Below are 18,994 nucleotides of genomic sequence, written 5' to 3' on the forward strand. Positions count from 1 at the left end.
GACTAATAGGGTGATGTAAGTGAATAAAACATCCCAGTTTAAGCTGAACGTCCACACAGATGCTTATTCACACGTTTGGAGATATTTACAAAACTAGTACAAGGGAAAGTGTTACTCACAGGAACCATTCAGATTCTAGATGCCCTTTTTAGAAAGACCCTTAAGGAAAGAAAGCAGCAGCCTGATTGGCTGTTTTGAACTCCTCCTCCTTTTTTTTTTTTTAACCAGTTTTAATAAGTCTCACCCACTTTGTGTTTTCATTGGTTAACCTTAAGCTCAACCTTTGGAAGGACTTTAGACTCTTCTATTTCTGAGCATGTAATTCTACATTTTCCTTGCAGAATGGCTCTGGATGCGTAGGCAGCCTCTTCAGCCAATTAACATGACCATTGGAACTGCCGCTCAGCCGGGGTGGCTACTGAATGAAAAGGGGTTGACCTGATGGGACAATAACTTAAAATGCCATCTACATGTGCTTCATACAAAGTGAATGATATGCGACCCACCATAAGTGTCAAGTACTTGCCCCACATATAAAGTGTAGTCATGCCCCCACAAAGAAAGCACAGAAAGAAAGCACACCCTGTTGATGAATCTGTCACAAGCTAAAAACTACGTTATGACGGACATGGTGTTTTATTCTGTTCATAAATAAGTGGCACGTGGCACGACTCTGAAGCCCATGGACTTCTCCCAACAAAATTATTATGTATCAGTAAAAGGCCGCAGGAGCTCCATAAGTATGTTGTTTGACCCGAACCGCATTGTTCATCATTGATTCTTTTGCTTATTTTTAAAAGAACAATTATTGTTATTATTGCATGGACTTTGGATCTGAGCAATAACTGCTTATGTAAACAGGCCTCTTTTATGAAAATAATACTTTCATTGGTTCACCAGTCAGGTTACTTGTAGTTGAATATTAAGGTGCTTTTACAAGGCTTGATATCCTGGCCGATAAGGAGCGCCGATTAACTAAAATAACATGTTGATCGGTGCTCGTCTGCTCCATTTATACGGAGCAATGATCGTGCGTATGGTGACAAGAGGTGGTTAATATGATCGTTCGCCACCATATACTTTGCCTCTGTCGGTAGCACATGTTCTGTTTGCATGGGGTGATGTGCTGCAGACAAACGGTAATTTTTGTTTGCCGCATAAAAAATTTGATCAGCTGACAAAGGAGCATTTGCTCAGTTGTCAGCTGATTGCGGGGTATATTACACGAGCCGATCATTAGGGAACGAGAGTTTGAAAGTGCGCTCGATCATGGCCCGCGTAAAAGGGACTTTACAGCTAAATCATTGTCTTCAATATCTCCTTCTGCACAGACTTGTTTTACAAACAATACACCTTGAGCATACTTTACATATTTTTTAAGCAAATTTGTATTGCTCTAGAGAATATGAAGAATAGCTGTGTGTAGAATATTGGAGACGGAACTCCCAGGTAATAAATTGGTTGTAGATTTTTGCTGTCTTTGCAGTCTGTGCAATTCTGAATCAGGATGTTCCAGGTAAAGCACATTGCAGTTATCAGGGGACGAGAATACAAATGTATGATCTAATGCTGAGGAGCGCTCTATGGAAATCAAATGTTTAATCTTGCCTGTGTTCTTCTGGCGAAATTGGTATTCAGTCACGGTTAGCACGTGATGTTTGTCTATGCAGCGCTGTTATAGGACTGCAATGTTAATGCAAAATATCCGATTAAAGCTGCATTGTGTTTAACTCAATCACTCTCCAGTCACATAGGAAACCGGTAAAGAATAACTGTCTAAAAATGACTTATTAATCTCTTTCCCAGCTTTATGCCACCTGGACTAAAGAATATGATGTTTTACTGTATTAATATAAGCCAAGAATGTAGGCTGAATATAGGTTGGAGGCTTTTATATAGAAATCTCATTCAAATCCAAATAAATCTTTTCAACTAATTAAACTAGCTACACTAATAAACACACAACAAGTCCCTTCATTCTAGTCATTGGTGTAGATTCATCTACTAAACGTTCACCACCCAGTAAATTTTGTTATATGTCTCAGAGACAAGTGAAAGATAAATAACAGTGAAGGTTTTATTACATCTAAGCTCCAGGTCATACATACCCCTTATAAGTGCCATGTACATGCCCCTCCATATACAGTGAAAGTAACCATGCCCCATACAAAGTGCCATCCACATGACCCACCATACAATGTGTGCCTAATTTTTAGTGCCTGGCATGTGACTTATAAGTGCCAGCTACATGTCCTTCATACAAAGTGAATGATAGGTGACCCACCATAAGTGTCAAGCACTTGCCCCCCATATAAAGTGTAGTCATGCCCCCACAAGTTTAATACCATAGAATTCTACCCACATGTATAATACTCACCTCCAACTCCAGTCTCATCTTAGCAGTGTTGTTTATGGCTCCTATAAAACTGAGAACATAAGACACAATGGTTGCAATTTTCTTATGCTTATAGGACCTTTTATGACTTGGTGGATTGAGGCAGTAGGCTAAGGATCCAGGACAATCTCAATGAATCTGGGATACTGGGCGGCATGGGTTTTGAGTACTCAAGTCTTGCCAGAAATAATTTTCAGCCACTAGAAGTGAAAGGGTCAATAACATAAGCTTGTTTTAACTTTATTAGAGATGATCATGGGACTGAACATCGCTTTGGTGTAGCATTGGTGACATAAGACAATGTCCATGTAGCCTATAACACTGAGAGCTCCAACAAACGTCACGTGTCGATTTTTTGTGTTAAAACATAACTTATATCAGCTTCTGGGCCAAATCCTGACTGATGGCGACCCATTCTTGCCTAATCAGTGCTTGGAGTTTATCAGAATTTCTGTGTTTTGTCAACCCGCTTTTTCAGGATTGACCACAGGTCCTCAATGGGATTGAGATCTGGGAAGTTTCCTGGCCATGGACCCCTGAAATTTCAATGTTTTATTTGCCGAGCCACTTCGTTATCACTTTTGCCTTGTGACATGGTGCTCCATCATGCTGGAAAAAGCATTGTTTATCACCAAATTGCAAATCATCTGATCACTTCATAACAATCTAGAGTTAATGCAAATTGCCACTATAAAAACTGAAGCAGCAAACTTTGTAAAAAACAAAATTTGTGTCAGTGTCAAAACTTTTGGCCAGGACCGTATAGTATTAAACCAGTTGATAGACACAGTCTTCCATAAAAAGTGACAGAAATGTCATATTGCTTTGCTTCTACCAATTTCAAATGCTCATCTAAGTGGATCCATACTTGACAGTCCAACCTCTTGCTTGCTTGAGCATGACTGAGCGATTCTGAATTGTGATAGTTCATGTAATATACTGAATGCTAAATGCAGAATTTATTTAACCTTTCAATGATATGTAAGCATTATATATGTTTTTAAGCAGAAAATGATTAATAGGAAATATTATTACATATTAGTGCTTAAATGAATAGTCATTAGCTTCTTGAGGAATAAAGCTTATTAAAATTGATAGATAGATAGATAGATAGATAGATAGATAGATAGATAGATAGATAGATAGATAGATAGAAAGTCCACCATCCAGCAGCACCAGTCAAGATTATCGGTGTGTGCGTGCCCTAGGAGCTCGATCACAGCTCCAAGTCTCCTATAGTCGTCCAAGAATAGGCAGCACTCCAAGTCACAGTGAAAAAATGGCCTTTTTATTAGCCCCTGTGCAACGTTTCGGCTCTACATATGGAGCCTTTTTCAAGCATCCTATTCTTGGACGACGATAGATAGATAGATAGATAGATAGATAGATAGATAGATAGATAGATAGAGTTGTCAGTTGGACATTTTGTGCACTAAGGCAAAATGAATTGTTCTTTTTCTGGCTCACTGGGCTTCACGTGCCATCTGTTGCTTATTCTCTAGCTAATTATGTGGGTACATGATCATAATTTTCTAACCTGTAATTTCATGCAAATGAATTTAGTACGTTAAATAAAACCTCACCAATTATTCAAACACCAGTTTTCCGTATTGCATTGCTACTGTGTTCTTCAGTACTTTCTACAGTGCTTTACAGTCTCAACAATACTAGATAAAATCTCATCTTTCCAATGCACATGCATTCCTAATCATCCTTTCCCATTTCTATCCACCTTCATTTCCATTGTATCAATTACATTTTCTGTTATCTTTTCCATCTCCTGGGTTAGCAATTTTCTGGAAGTCTAGAGTAAAGCCCCTATTACACCAGCTAATTTTGGCTGGTGCAGCGAGCGCCAATCGGCGCTCGTTTGCTCCTGTCACAGGGAGCTATGGATGGGGATCAGTGGTCGTTACTCCGATCGCTCGTCCCCATACATTATTATCATGTCGGCACCGCGTCTCCCTGTTTATACAGAGAGATGTGCTGCCGACAACAATAATGTTTTACTTTTTTAAAGCGATACGATCAGTAGATGAACAAGCGTTTGCTCGTTCATCTGCTGATCGCTGCCCTGTTCACACATTATCAGCAACGAACGTTCTATGAACTCTTGTCTGCCCGATAATCGCCCAGTGTAAAACCCCCTTAAAGGAACAGTGTCACCAAAATGTTTTTTTTTCATGTCAGTTTTATGTTAGTGTTTTATTAAAAACGTTTTTATTTATTTGTGTGTTTGTGTGTTACTTTTTTCTATTTTTTCACTTTTTCTTCCCTATGGGGGCTGCCATTTTTTTTTCCATTTCTGTATGTGTCGATTAACGACACATACAGACATGGAATACGGCAGCCACAGTCCCATAGGGACTGCGAACGGGGCCCGTCCCATCCACTTCTGTGTACGCCGTCTGTGTGGGAACGGCGCATGCGCCGCTCCCACACAGTCCAATTTGAAATGCGCGCCGTCCGGTGCCATTTTCCTGTGGACCGGAAGTCGCGGCCGGACAGTAAGATTACTACTTCCGGTCGCGGCTTCCGGACTTGTGCACTTGGACCAGCGGCAGCAGACGGAGCGGACGGGCCGGAGGGAGCCGCGGCGGCAGGAGCAGGTAAGAGATTTCTATGTATGTTCGTGTTTGTGTGTGTTTACTACTGTATGTAAACCTACTACACTGTGTGTTAGCTCAAAAAATGGCGACACACAGTGTAGGAGGTTAGACCGTTCAATCCCTCGTTTATCCCGTCACTAGCCAGGATAAAGGAGGGGGGGATTCTCAGAGCTCACCAGAGCGAGTGCTTTTTTCCCAATTTTGCAGCAAAAAGCAATGTGGTTGCTTTACCACATGCAATGCTGCAATTTTGGGAATAGCTCCATCTAGTGACCAGCACTGGGAAATATTATAAATTAGAATCTAATTTATAATATTTCCTGACTCGTGAAAAAAATAAAAAAAATTTGAACAATGTTTAATCACCTACACACTAAATGTTTAATTAAAAAAAAAAAAATACATGTTTTGCTGGCAACACATTCCCTTTAAGTTTAACATTGACCATCTATTGAGTCTTTATGACTCTTCAGCCCGATTCAGTTGAAGATGTAATATCACTTATCTCACCTGGACGAGACATGCACCGTGTCTGGAAAAGTGGTCCTTGTGATTGTTTAGGTCTCTAAGGATATACTTACAATGTAAAAGGTCAGACACCTCATTTGCATGTAGCAGAAAGAAAAACACAATTCCTACCATATTTTATCAGAGATTTATTATATCATATGGTATATAGACTAGACTTGTTAACCGAACCAGAAATGTGACTATATTCCTTGCTATTTACTCTATCTATCTATCTATCTATCTATCTATCTATCTATCTATCTATCTATCTATCTATCTTTAGAAGTGTTTCCTTTGCCAGCTATAATGTACTAATAATAAATTAGAGTCTAAGCTTATTTTATGTAAGAGGTTTTTGCAATTTCCCCTTACAGTATGTATAATGACAAATATTTCCTTTTAAATCTAAACTAATAATCTATGGCTTGATGCTACTTTCCGAGGTCTTGTTGGGTGTAGCCTATCTTGAACATTTGCTATTATAGATGATTACAGTATTCAGGCCATTCATTAAAAAGCATGAAAACTGCACGGCATAATGACATTATGAAACTCTGCTGTATAGTGTATTTTTATTTATAACAATTCATGTATTGCTGATTTTTTACAAGTATTCCCTTCAGCTTACTCCCGTGGTGCATGGCATGAACACAAAGCCGTGGCTTGTAGGAGATGTCTGATTGAACTCTATAAAGAAAGGGATTTCCTGCTAACGTTAATGGAAAGCACGTGGTGCAGACCTGCGTAGTAATGACTAGTGCTGTTGAGATTTCAGCAGTACAAGTCTCGAAGCTCCTCGCTGTTATAAACCTCCCCGTCAAAATAAATATTCAAAAGGCTTTAGTGTGTTTTCTTCTCTCTTTCAGCCCACACAGTTTTCACTGCTGGTTCCCCTTGAGATATCTTAATTTTGCCCAGCAGCGTTTCAGCTGGCTGCTGTAGTTGCCCATTTGTAATGAAAGAGGCAATTGCATTTTCCCAAATGACATCTAATATATATGAGAGAAACAGAGGGAAGGAGATTCTCTATCTTTTTCTACTGACACTTCACTGGCCAGAATATTCCTTGGCCTCACCATGCCAACATCTTAAAAATGACCCCCGTTTATCTTAAAATGCGATAAAAAGCTGCACCCCACCAACAACTGGGAGGGAAGGGCCATCAATAACTGGGGGGCTTCATCAAGAACTGTGGGGGCCTCACAGTTTGAGAAGCACTGCTCTAAATGATAAAAATATCTGTGTCTTATTTTACAGAATTATTATATGATAATATTAATGATAATTAATATTGATATAATCTGACAATTTATTGTATTTTTCCTATAAATGATAAGCAATTGCAATAGTTTATATGTTGTTAACAATTGCCGAGCAGACATTTAAAATCTGTCCTGACACAGTGCACACCAATCCACCCAACATGGACGTAGCTAAAGGTTATGCAGTAGTAGCAGTAGTACCGGCTCTGGTGTCTGATGAGACTCAAAGGGCCCAATGTAGCTGTAGTACCCAGCCATAGTATCTGTTGGAACTAAAAGGGCCCTCTACCACATAAGAAGACACCAGTATTATAAATAGCACATGGTAAGTGGGGGCCTTCTTACAGAATTTGCATTGGGGCCCTGGAGTCTCAAGTTGCGCCTCTGCCACTCACAATTGGGAACCTGGAAAATAGGCTCAGACCAAATCCCTAATTCTCTCTAGTGGAGACTATGAAATCTGTGACAATTTACTTTTTTAGATTTTTGGCAATGGGTAAATGTCATAATATTGAGCCATGTTTAGTGTTTATAATACTGTTGCTTTGCATCATGGAGTCCTAGGTTCAAGTCCAACCAAGATTAACATCTGCATGAAATTTGTACATTCTCCTCGAGTTTGCGTTGGTCTCCTCTGAGTATTCTGGTTTCCTGCCAAACTCCAAAAACAAAATGATTGGTTAATAGGCTTTATATAAAATTGGCCCTAGTGTGTGTGTCTGAAATAAGGAAATTACATTGTGAGTCTCATTGGGGACAGGGAGTGATGTGTGTAATGACAATCTTGCTAAATTCCCCTTTTAATAATTCCTATGTCGTATGAAAAATAAAGTGTATGTTTATTTAGAATAATTTTCACAATATTACTTCATTTAAATTTTAACTTTTACATTTAAAGATTGTATTATTTCAGAAGTAAATATTTTTTTCGTTTACTTTGGATGTGTGCTATGTTATTACTATTATTCCTTTGTGTAGTGCAGTCATCTTATATTTACATTATTTGACATTTAGGGTAAGTTCAGTTTCAGTAAGTTCAGAGGCAAAATCCCCATTTGATTGGGCCTGTTGCATCAGCGTTGACCTTCTGTTCGGCTTTCCGTTTGCAATACCATTAATTTCAATGGTATTTTTTCATTTCATGCTAGATATAAAACATTTTTAATCACTGGCATGATTCATGCAATGCTAGTAAAAAAATTCAGATGATATACCATTCAGAAGAGACGGCATACCTGAAGTCAGGAAAAAGCTGGCACAATACAAACAGTTGCCTCCAGTCTGCTCTTGTTCTTACTGTCACTTACACTCGTGGATTACGCTTGCCTTGCTGTAAATCTCACAGAAACGTTAGCGAAATGTCAGGATTCTGAATACACATCCCGTCCTGGCTGGAGGTAATGTATATTCACTGTCAGGACACTGCAGTAACGTTATAGTGTGTGTATGTGGCTGCACATAGTGATATAGCTATATCGCTATGTGCTGTGTAAGTGAATGGAGAGAAGTGTATGACGTTGATTGGTCACTGATTGGTCAGCGTCATACACTTCTCTCCACAACGCCCACTTGGCCAAAAAGTAAAACACGCCCAGTTGTCCATTAAGAAACGTATTATCATAAAGCTAAAATAGGTCATAACTCTGTCAAAAATGATAGTTTTTCTAAATAAAAAAACACTGCTGTAATCTACATTACAGCGCCGAACACATCATGTACAATATAGGCCACTTATAATGTGGTGACAGACCCTCTTTAAAGGGAAACCTTTCAATTGTAGGTGCTGTTTTTACAGGTACTGCAAACTTCATTTATGTGTGTATATGCTAGAAAGGCTCTATAAGAATTCATAGGACTGTCACAATCCATTAATGTTAGCATGCTATTAGAATGTCTGTTATGTAAACCCATGGCCAGATCAATTTTGGTGAAGGCTTTTGGGCAGAAATGTGAGTGTGGGTCATCTTTCCAGGAGCAATGTCATATGCTGCATGGATAACTTATGCTGGACATAAACATTAGATCATTTTTGGCTGATCCCACTGATGACAACAGGATCTGAGGACAATCATATATGTGCTACAGTGTACTATTAAGGGAAACGTGATTTAACATATTGGAATATCACATGCCCGATCCTATCCATATCCAGGACACAAGGTTTGCCACGTGTATCCTGCAGCTTCGTATCCCCCTTTCCCCATGGCAATAAACATGCATGCTGGGCAACCAGATTTCTTTTAGTTAGCAGCACAGTCAGGGGTATCGAGCTCTGCCCCTTAGTAATACATATAATAAAGAAAGCTGTATAACCACCTTATATATAATGAAACATATGTTTTAAAACATTAAAAAAATTATTTTCTCATTGCTGGAAGAGAACTGGGTAGGGATGAGGGAATCGATTCTAAACAAATCAATGTTGCTCCAAATTTCACAAACGTTTCTGAGTCTGCGAAATCCAAAACTTTTTAGGTTTTTAGTCGGTTGCAATTTTACAGATTAGAAAATGGAAGAGCGACGAAGAGGAAAAATGCCATACTCACCTGGTCTCCCATTGCGATACCTCCCTGCCGACCATTTCAGATGACATTTTTTCCCATGTGACCGCTGCAGCCAATCACAGGCTGCAGCGGTCACATGGAACAAAACTACGTCACGTCAGGAGGCTGGCAGGTGGGGTGGCATTGTTTTGTCCCATGTGATCGTTGCAGCCAATCACAGGCCAATCACAGGCCAATCACAGGCTGCGCGGTCAAAGGACGAAACAACATTATCTCAGAAGGCAGGGACGGACGACCAGGGGAGGATGAGAATGGTATTTTTTTTATTTTAGTACCCCAATTGCCCTATCTGACTCCATGATGTCTTCTAGGACTGTATCCAAGTTGGATACAGTACTAAAAGACATCAGAGAGAGCAATCGGTGAAGCTTGCGATATGCGGTGAATTTATTCGGACTGAATAAAATTGGACTGCCGATTTGATAGAATTAGTTCCAAAACAAATTTTAGAGAATCAGCTTATCTTTAGAACTGGGTAGTGAAGTCCCATGGGCAAATGCCCTTCTTGCCCTCTTTATACTTCGCCCCTGTGTGAGCCTAATATGACTGTTTCTAAGGAAAAACAATGAGAATTTTAACACAGTAAATGATCTTTTACAAATTAATAATATATCATGCCTCTTATTTAATATTCCTTTGCAATTATTCTTCATGTAAAAATAGAGCCTCACTGTCCTCCTAATGTTCATTTATAAGCTTTTACGCATTATTATACTTTACTGCCTGAATTATTCAAGATATATCCTTTCTTTACAGGAACATTTTACACCTGAATGCAAATTTAAAGAATCGGTTTTTGAAAACTATTATGTGACGTACTCTTCAATGATCTACAGACAGCAGCAATCAGGAAGGAGCTGGTTTTTGGGTCTCAATAAGGAGGGTGAAATAATGAAAGGAAACCATGTAAAGAAAAACAAGCCTGCAGCACACTTTCTGCCAAAACCTCTAAAAGGTAAAATAAAAAAGTGTGCTACGTTTCATTAAATTACATGGAAGACAGTTTTACCATTTGTCACTGAAAACTTTGCATTCAGATAATGAAACAATAAATGCTAAAGAACACAGATATACACTGGAGTATAATCGATAACACGTGTAGGTTACAAGTACCAACTGAGATTGATTAAAGAGAATATTTATACATTTTCCTTAAAGGGTAAACAAACGTTCGAAAAACTTCTGACATGTCATAGAGACATGTCAGAAGTTTTGATTGGTGGGGGTCCGAGCACTGTGACCCCAATCGCTGAAACGAAGCAGCAGAAGCGCTCAGCCTCTTCGTTTCTGTTCGCCTTTTTCAGGAAATCAATTTATCGGAGTACGGGCTCAATAATTACATAGTTACATAGTACGGTTGAAAAAAAGACCCGTTCATCCAGTTCAACCAAGGGATGGGAAAAGGGAAGGAAAAAATTTCTACACATTGACATCGCAGCTGATGTTTTTTTGTTCTAGGAAATTATCTAAGCCTTTTTTAAAGCCATCTACTATAGCTACTGTGACCAGCTTCTGCAGTAGACTATTCCATAGATTCACAGTTCTCATAGTAAAGAAGGCATGTCGCCTCTGCAGATTGAACCTTTTTCTCTCCAGACGGAGGGAGTGCCCCCTTGTTTTTTAAGGGGGTTTTACATGGAACAGGATTTCACCATATTTTTTGTAATGTGCCATTCATAAGCCATTAAGCTAACCGGTCTATAATTACCTGGGGAAGACCTAGAGACCTTTTTGAAAATAGGCATCACACTTTCCCTTTTGCAGTCCCTTGGCACTATACAAGTCACTAGAGAATCACAGAATATTATGAAGAGGGGGACAGAAATAACTGAACTAAGCTCTTTAAGAACTCTAGGGTGTAACCCATCTGGTCCCGGAGCCTTGTGCACATTTATATTATTTAACTTAGCTTGGACCATATCTACTTTCAGCCAATTCAGTATATCAACTGATATATTAACAGCACTGGCACCGGCTACATCAGCTGCTCTTTCTTCTGTTGTATATACAGAGCTAAAGAACTCATTTAGTAACTCTGCCTTCTCTTGATTCCCTGTCACCTACTCCCCATTACCACTATTTACAGTTCCTACATGTTCAGACTTTGGCTTGGATTTTTTGGGGATTTGTTTTACTATCCTTGGCCACCTGCCTTTCATTTTGTATTTTTTCTGATTTTATTACCATTTTACAGATTTTATTAAGCTCTTTATAATTTACAAAGGCTACAGCTGTACCCTCAGATTTGTATTTTTCAAATGCCCCTTTTTTTTGTCATATATTGCCCTTTTTACAAATGGTGTAAGTCAGATGGAGTTTAATGTTAGTCGTTTATACTTGTTACCTAAAGGAATACATTTTGCACTATAATTATACAAAGTAGATTTTAAGATCTCCCATTTATCATTTGTCCCATTATTTAACATTAGTTCTTCCCAGTCTATATCCTGAATTGCAGCCCTCATCCTGGGGAAATTGGCCTTCTTAAAATTAAGTGTTTTTGCCCTCCCAGCCTGTGTTTGTTTTTTATACAGTATAGGTAAAATGTAACTATATTGTGATCACTGTTACCGAGGTTTTCACAAACATTGATATTCCCAACAAGCTCTGCATTGTTAGAAACGACCAGATCCAACAGAGCTTCACCTCTAGTCGGGTCTTCCACAAACTGGCCCATAAAATTTTCCTGCTACAGGTTGAGGAAATTTCTCCCCTTCACAGTTGAAGCCGAACCATGACACCAATTAATATCCCGGTAATTAAAATCTCCCATTATCACTACAGTACCCGCCTGTGCAGCCTGCTCCATCTGTTTATATAGCTGACCTTTCATCTCCTCAGATATATTGGGGGGTCTATAGATTACACCAAAGGACATTTTTTTATTGTTTACCTCCATTTGTAATTCCACCCACAAGGTTTCAACCTCCTCACAATCTTCACCCTCTAATGTCTCTTTCACACTCACCTTCATATCACTTCTCAAATACAGACATACACCACCACCTTTCCTATTTGGCCGGTCTTTCAGAAACTTTTCCTATTTGCCCTGTCTTTCTGAGCCCTGTAGATTTACAGCCCAGTCATGAGAAGAGTCCAGCCATGTTTCAGCAACACCAACTATATCAATATGTTCCTCCCGTACAAAGCCTCTAGCTCTCTCATTTTGCTTGCTAGACTTCTGGCATTTGTGAACATACACTTTAACTTGCATTTCAAATTGCCACGTTTGGTATCAGAAATGTGATTATTTGACATTATTTAGCCATTTTTATTTTCATAACTTTTTTGTAAAAAAAAGGATCCCCTTATTCTGTTGTCTAGTCCTCTCCCCACAGTCTATTTCTCCCCCACCTATATAGTCTGACGCCTCTCTAACCTAACTACCCCTTTATTTTTTATATTGACCTCCCTCCTCAGCCCCACTTTAAATACTCTGCCACCCCAGCTAGCATTCTCTCCCCCAGCACAGCGGACCCCCTTCCATTTATGTGAAAATCATTTGCAGAATACAGTTTGTACCCCAATAAAAAGTCAGCCCAGTGTTCTAGGAACCCAAAGACTTCTACTCTACACCAAGACTTCAGCCATGCAATTAACTCCCTGAGCTCCCGCTGTCTTTCCTGTGATGTGCATGGCACAGGCAGTATTCCTGAGAACACAACCTTGGGGGTCCTTCCCTTCAGCTTGTATCCTAATTCTTTAAAATTATTCTTTAGGCTCGTCCACCTACCATGTGTTCTATCGTTGGTACCTACATGGACCACAACAACTGGATCATCACCAGCCCCTCCCAGTAATTTATCCACCCGTTCCACCATATGCCGAACTCTGGCACCAGGGAGACCGCAAACCATTCGGTTGAGGCGGTCTTGGCGACAAATTATTCTATCCGTCTTCCTAATTATAGAATCCCCTACAACTACTAATTGTCTTGCCTTATTTTATAACCTATATATATATATCCCAAGCATATATCTATAACACAAGACAAAAGAATTGTATTTCACAAAACCAATATTGTCTAATGAACTAATCAATAATAAATAACTCAAAAAATAATATAAAAATAAACTTTATTAGTCCCCTTTCTGAGGACAAAATTACCCCCACAATTATTAGACAAACATAGTATAAAAACTGTTAAAAACATAAGTAAAAACAGTCCCAGGTGAATACAAGTCATACCATTCCAAGCGTTAATGCCAAAGTCACTACTGTAGTATTTAATTAATAGCACATCAAAAGGCAGGAATTTACTTAGAATTATCCTACTAATTGTACCATAGTTCCAAACAATCAAGTGACAAAGTGCAACAGTAAATCATGTTAATAAGATTAATTAGTTACCTATGGTGTTCATGATGGCAGATGAAGGCACGCACCTAAATTTGTCCTCAGAAAGGTGACTAATAAAGTTTATATTTATAATATTTTTTGAGTTATTTATTATTGATTAGTTCATTAGACAATATTGGTTTTGTGTAATTGTCTTGACTTACCTGCATTACCATTCCGCCGGCTACTAGCTGGGCTGTTCTCCCGTCTATTAGATAGATCAGTATCCACGGACCGACACCCTCACATCATCACCCAACTTGGTAAATTTGCTTGAAATAACAGAAACAGGATTGACCTTCCTTTTCTTGGACCCCTTTCTACTGCCCCTAACTACATTAATCCAGCTACTTATCTGGTCCACCTGACTCATATCTTCACCCTCCAGGTCTACCCCACTAACTGTTTTCTCAGTGAGCAGCATGCTCCGCTCGATATTGTCTATCGCCCTTCGTTTTACGTTTTGCTCCTCCAGATCTCTAATGCGAGCTTCCAGGTGAACAACATGCTCACATCTGCTGCAGAGGTATGCATTCTGCAACTCCTGCTACAGTCGTGCATACATGTGTTAAACTGTGCACTGAAGAAAACCTCTAATCTTGCTATCCATTATCCCAGTTACAAAAAAACTGTGGACAATTCAAAAAGTAAAGAAGAAGAGTACAGGGACTTTAACTCCACTTTTCAACTCTAGTTTAATAACTCCTCTTGTTACACAAGCCACTTATTCCAGCAAGCCCAAATGAGGGCATAGAAAGTCTATCAGCCCGTACTCCGATACATCGGCTTTCCGGAAAAAGTCGAACAGAAACATAGCGCTTCTGTCGAACAAAAACGAAGCGCTTCTGCCACTTCATTTTAGTGATTGGTGGGGGTCTCAGTGCTCGGACCCCCACCAATCAAAACTTCTGACATGTCACTATGATAACAGGATTATCTGACAAGCTTCATGCAGGTGTGAATATTCAGAAAATGGTAACAGGTAAGTCCACCTTTTTACTGTTCCAATGCATCTTAAATTAAAAAAAATGCAGTTACTTTGTAAATAAGGGTCCTCTTAGATGAACAGATATTCTTTCATGAACGAGTGACTGTCTATTACACGTAACAATAATTGCTAAAGATTTTTGTTTTTCAGTAGTTAATGCGATCATTGCTCATTCGCCCATACAGCAATTGCACACAGACATTATTTAGTAGAGTGCAAAGGACTGATCTGCTAATAACGAAGATTTCTGATTAGATAGGGAAATGTGGCAGCCACTCAGGTAGATGTGGCCAATCCATGGAAACCCAACTATTTATCGTTCGTCGTTCAATCGTTGCGCGCTATTACACGTGGCAATATATTTAAACAATTATATGTAAATTCAAACAGTAATCACTCCGTCTAAAAGGCCCATAAGTCGTGGTAAAAAAATATCCTGCTATTTTGTGTCTACATTTCCTATGCAGACCTATGTGACTCTATGGTTACCGACATTCATTTCACTCTGTCTGCCTTCTCAGACAGAAGAAGATGGGTGTGCATAACTGCAGGATCAGACTTCACACAGGATTTTGTTTGTAGTTTGTAACCATAGGCACATAGGCCTTACCATGGAGCTGTAGACACACAATGGTAGTTAGACATAACCCTGTAATTTATCCTAATGGGTTAAAACGTTTTTGGTTATGATTTAATTATGCAGCCAAAATTAAGACCTTGGGGGTAATTCAGCAACCTTTCTAAGTCAGTTATCTTACAGCGGAAATCTATGCTAACTATAGGAGATTTTACTCTGTGATGCATAGCAAGGAAGAGGCCCGTGCCAGGCCCCGTACCTACCTCCCCCTTTCCCCATTGGAAATAAACTAAAGAAAATGTAAACTCACTGCTTCGCTTGTCCCCTCTGGATCCCTTCAGGCTCTCACTGCAGGCCACGTCTCATACAGGCACTGACGCCGGGCAGCGTTACGATGTTGGGTGTGACACAGCACTCAGGACGCTGCTTGGCATTAGGACCTTGTATGAACTGCAGCAAGCTGAGGAAGTCTGAGTGGACCCGGAGGGTAGAAGCAAAAAGAAGGGGTGAGATGAGAATATGTTATTTACATTTTTTATAGGGGAAAATGAATGCTGCACGGCTATGGTCATTATGCCACAATTGCGACGCAAGCATAGCCGATTAATTGTTTATTGACTTGCGTATAAAACACTAGTCTTAATAAATCTCCCTGAAAGAGGAGGCTTCCTGACAAAATTTAGACAATAATATTTTGTTATATTTTATTATATAAAAATGATATTGTGAAGTCTTAGACTCTGTTTATATTTGCATCGGAAGCTCTTTTAGGGGCCTCCGTCGCAGATCTGGCAAGGTTTACTGGAGTTTACCGAAAACAGTAGCGCAGCATGCTGCGCTATTGTGTCCGGTAAGATCACGGACACCCCAACGGAAAGCCGGCAGGACCTATTAAAGTCAATGGATTCCGTCAGCAACCGGCGGGTTCCATTATCCTCTGACGGGGCAGAATAACGGAATGGTTCAATACAGGTCTGAACCCAGCCTTACAGTGGAACAAATAAGTATGTGAATATGTGTAAAAATAATTTTCTAATAATTTAGATGAGGAAATAGCTATACATTGAATAGAGCTACACAGTCTGAACACCAGACTGGAAACATTGTAGGAAACGGTCAGAGAGTTTTGTGCATCTGCTTCTGATGTACATTATTTAGCTCACAGAGCATTGCCCAAACTAGACACAATTGTATTTACTTCTTAGGTGAGAAGAGGACTAGTAAACATAATACTAGTATAACATAGTGTTATCATTTAATGACAGCAAACTAATATCTTGAGAATGGTTAGGAATTAAAACTCAACGTATATGAGGAAGTTTTATAACTTTGCATTATTACAGTAATTGTTTTTTAATTATTTATATAAAACTGGAAAGTGCTTCCTTTTAGGACATGAAACAATTCATTATTTTATTTTTTTCAGTGGCCATGTACAAAGAACCTTCTCTTCATGATCTCACAGAATTTTCCAGATCAGGAAGTGGCACACCAACCAAAAGTAGAAGTGTTTCAGGAGTACTAAATGGTGGTAAATCTATGAGCCAGAATGAGTCAACGTAGCCAGCTGCAGAAAAGATAAAGGCCACGGCACGCAAAGAAATGGAATCTTACCTCTGGATGCTGTTGAATTCTTACTAGCAGTCTTTCATCCAAATATTCAATTTTTTCAGGACAAGCACTGAACTTGCATTGGTCATTCATGTCAACCATTAGATCTCCTGGTTTTCAATGGATTCCATCATTTTAGAATGTGCTTTTTGCCTCTCAGAAAGCATCGGGATAGCCAGCAAAACATACAGTGGAACAAACCAATGAGAGGACATACGCTGCTCTCTGGTTATATCACATATGCTTTGTGGAAAAAAAAACACTTCACAGAACTGAATGCTAATACGAATTTTGCTTTCCAATCAAGAATAAAAGACCACTTTTGCTCTTTAAAGAAAATTTTACTGCTTATATGTTTTATAGGGGGCAAGCATACAAAACATAAAACTTGTTGTTTATTGGCTTACAGTTTTATATATAAGCTTGATTTAATGTATTCATTTGGAGAAGTGCAACACTTTGATTTCTGAACACAGCTTCCCGAGCTGGTCTGATTCCTCAAGCTGGGTCTCATTGCCAAAATCAGGTCAACTCTGAGGTGACCCCTCAGGCTCAAGTAAACAGTGTTCCTGTAAATGATTACATGCTACACCATTTTTTTTTTCTATACAGTATCTTTGTAGTATCCCGGTTATAGTGTTACTCCATTCATGTCCTGGTACACTTAGTTCCTTTTGTATTCATTACGTGCCTGCCAACTGCTGGGGTCTTCCCAGTATTCATACTCCATTCATGTAGACACAGAAACGTATTGTCAACCCCAGGCAGGGGAATCTAACATTATGGATTCTACCACCCAGATACGTAATTTTCTCTTAATTCCATTTTTGCGTATGATGTTATATAAATGTTGTGGCTTCTTTTCTAACAAAAACCTGTGGAATTAAGGTGACAATTTTTATAAAAAATGTCTTATTTGTCAATGTCCTTTTTTTTCCCCTCAACGTATGGCATATGTAAGTATCGTAGATAAGAAGACATTTTGGACAGGCTGTGTCTACACAACAGGTATCCGTGCCTGCTATTTAATAAAAATGTTGAAAATATACAGTATTATGTTTTCCACATAGGTAATCAAATCCGTTGCATGGACAGGAAAATGATTGGAGTCAAGGTGCATGACATGTTTGATTATGTGCATTAGATAACGTTCAGGCTTTTTTTTTTCTCTTTCCATAAATATTATAATATGAACATAATGTTTCTGATCTTGGACACATTATTAATTTGTTATATACACAAAAATGCACTGAATTCATCATTTTAATCAAATTTATTATTTCTCACAAAAATCTAGACATTTTGTTTCTTACTTTTTTTTTTACATTAAAAACCCAATATTAACATATTATTCTAAATTAAACAAGCAGGCTATGCATTATTACTGTTTACATGTTCAGTCATGATATTTTCTTTGACGTTGAATGATATCATGTATTTTATTTTTAATAGGTCACTGTTTACGTTGAAGCAGATTGTGCACTTGTAAAATAAATATGTTTCCTTCAGCTAAATATGTGTGGCTTATTCTTTCTTGTTTACTGTGCACTGTAGGAGTGAAGTCAAACAATAAAGAGAGTTGGGTAAATACATTGAATCAGTTGCACATTTTATTAGAACTGGACGTGTACAGGATTTTTTCCATATAAAAGAGCTAAATAAAAATGATTTAGTTATTGAGATTTATTGTTTATTTCCTGTAATTTATATGGTGTAATATATTTAGCAGCACTGTACACATTGGCCAATGTCTAATGTGGTGCAAACATCAAAATTGTGACAAACTTCTCCAATTTGCGTCAACATTTGGCAAATTTGGCAAATTTTTCAACAGTTTTCTATACCAGACACAGTAGTAGTAAATGTGCCCCATTGTATTCACATCCTGTATCAATCACTATTTTCACTGAAGCTTACTAATCTCACTATCTCATGCCAGGGCCAATTTCATATATAAAGGGAGTTTTTAAGAAACAACAGCACCACTGTCCATAGGCTGTGTCTGGTATTTTAAGCTTACCGCTTCTCACTTGAAGGGCAATTCACTGCCATACCACACACAGCTCTTGCACAAAAGTGGCACTGTTTCTGGAAAAAATACCCTTTTTCTGATTTCATGCAACCCTTTTAATCTATCTTG

General features: G+C 38.7%; 1 protein-coding gene across 5 annotated transcripts in view; it reads left to right on the plus strand.

Moving 5' to 3' along the window:
* FGF13 (fibroblast growth factor 13) overlaps positions 1-18,357 on the plus strand; it is a 312,175-nt gene extending 293,818 nt beyond the window's left edge. For all 5 annotated transcript variants that reach the window (XM_075835901.1, XM_075835904.1, XM_075835902.1 and 2 more), the window contains 2 exons: positions 10,097-10,295; positions 16,670-18,357. In XM_075835901.1, the coding sequence (XP_075692016.1) occupies positions 10,097-10,295; positions 16,670-16,806 (336 nt within the window). In that variant the 3' untranslated portion in view covers positions 16,807-18,357. The remainder of the gene's footprint in view (positions 1-10,096; positions 10,296-16,669) is intronic.
* Positions 18,358-18,994: the final 637 nt, after the last annotated feature.

Source organism: Rhinoderma darwinii, chromosome 8 (genome assembly GCF_050947455.1).
Source record: "Rhinoderma darwinii isolate aRhiDar2 chromosome 8, aRhiDar2.hap1, whole genome shotgun sequence".
NCBI lineage: Eukaryota > Metazoa > Chordata > Amphibia > Anura > Rhinodermatidae > Rhinoderma > Rhinoderma darwinii.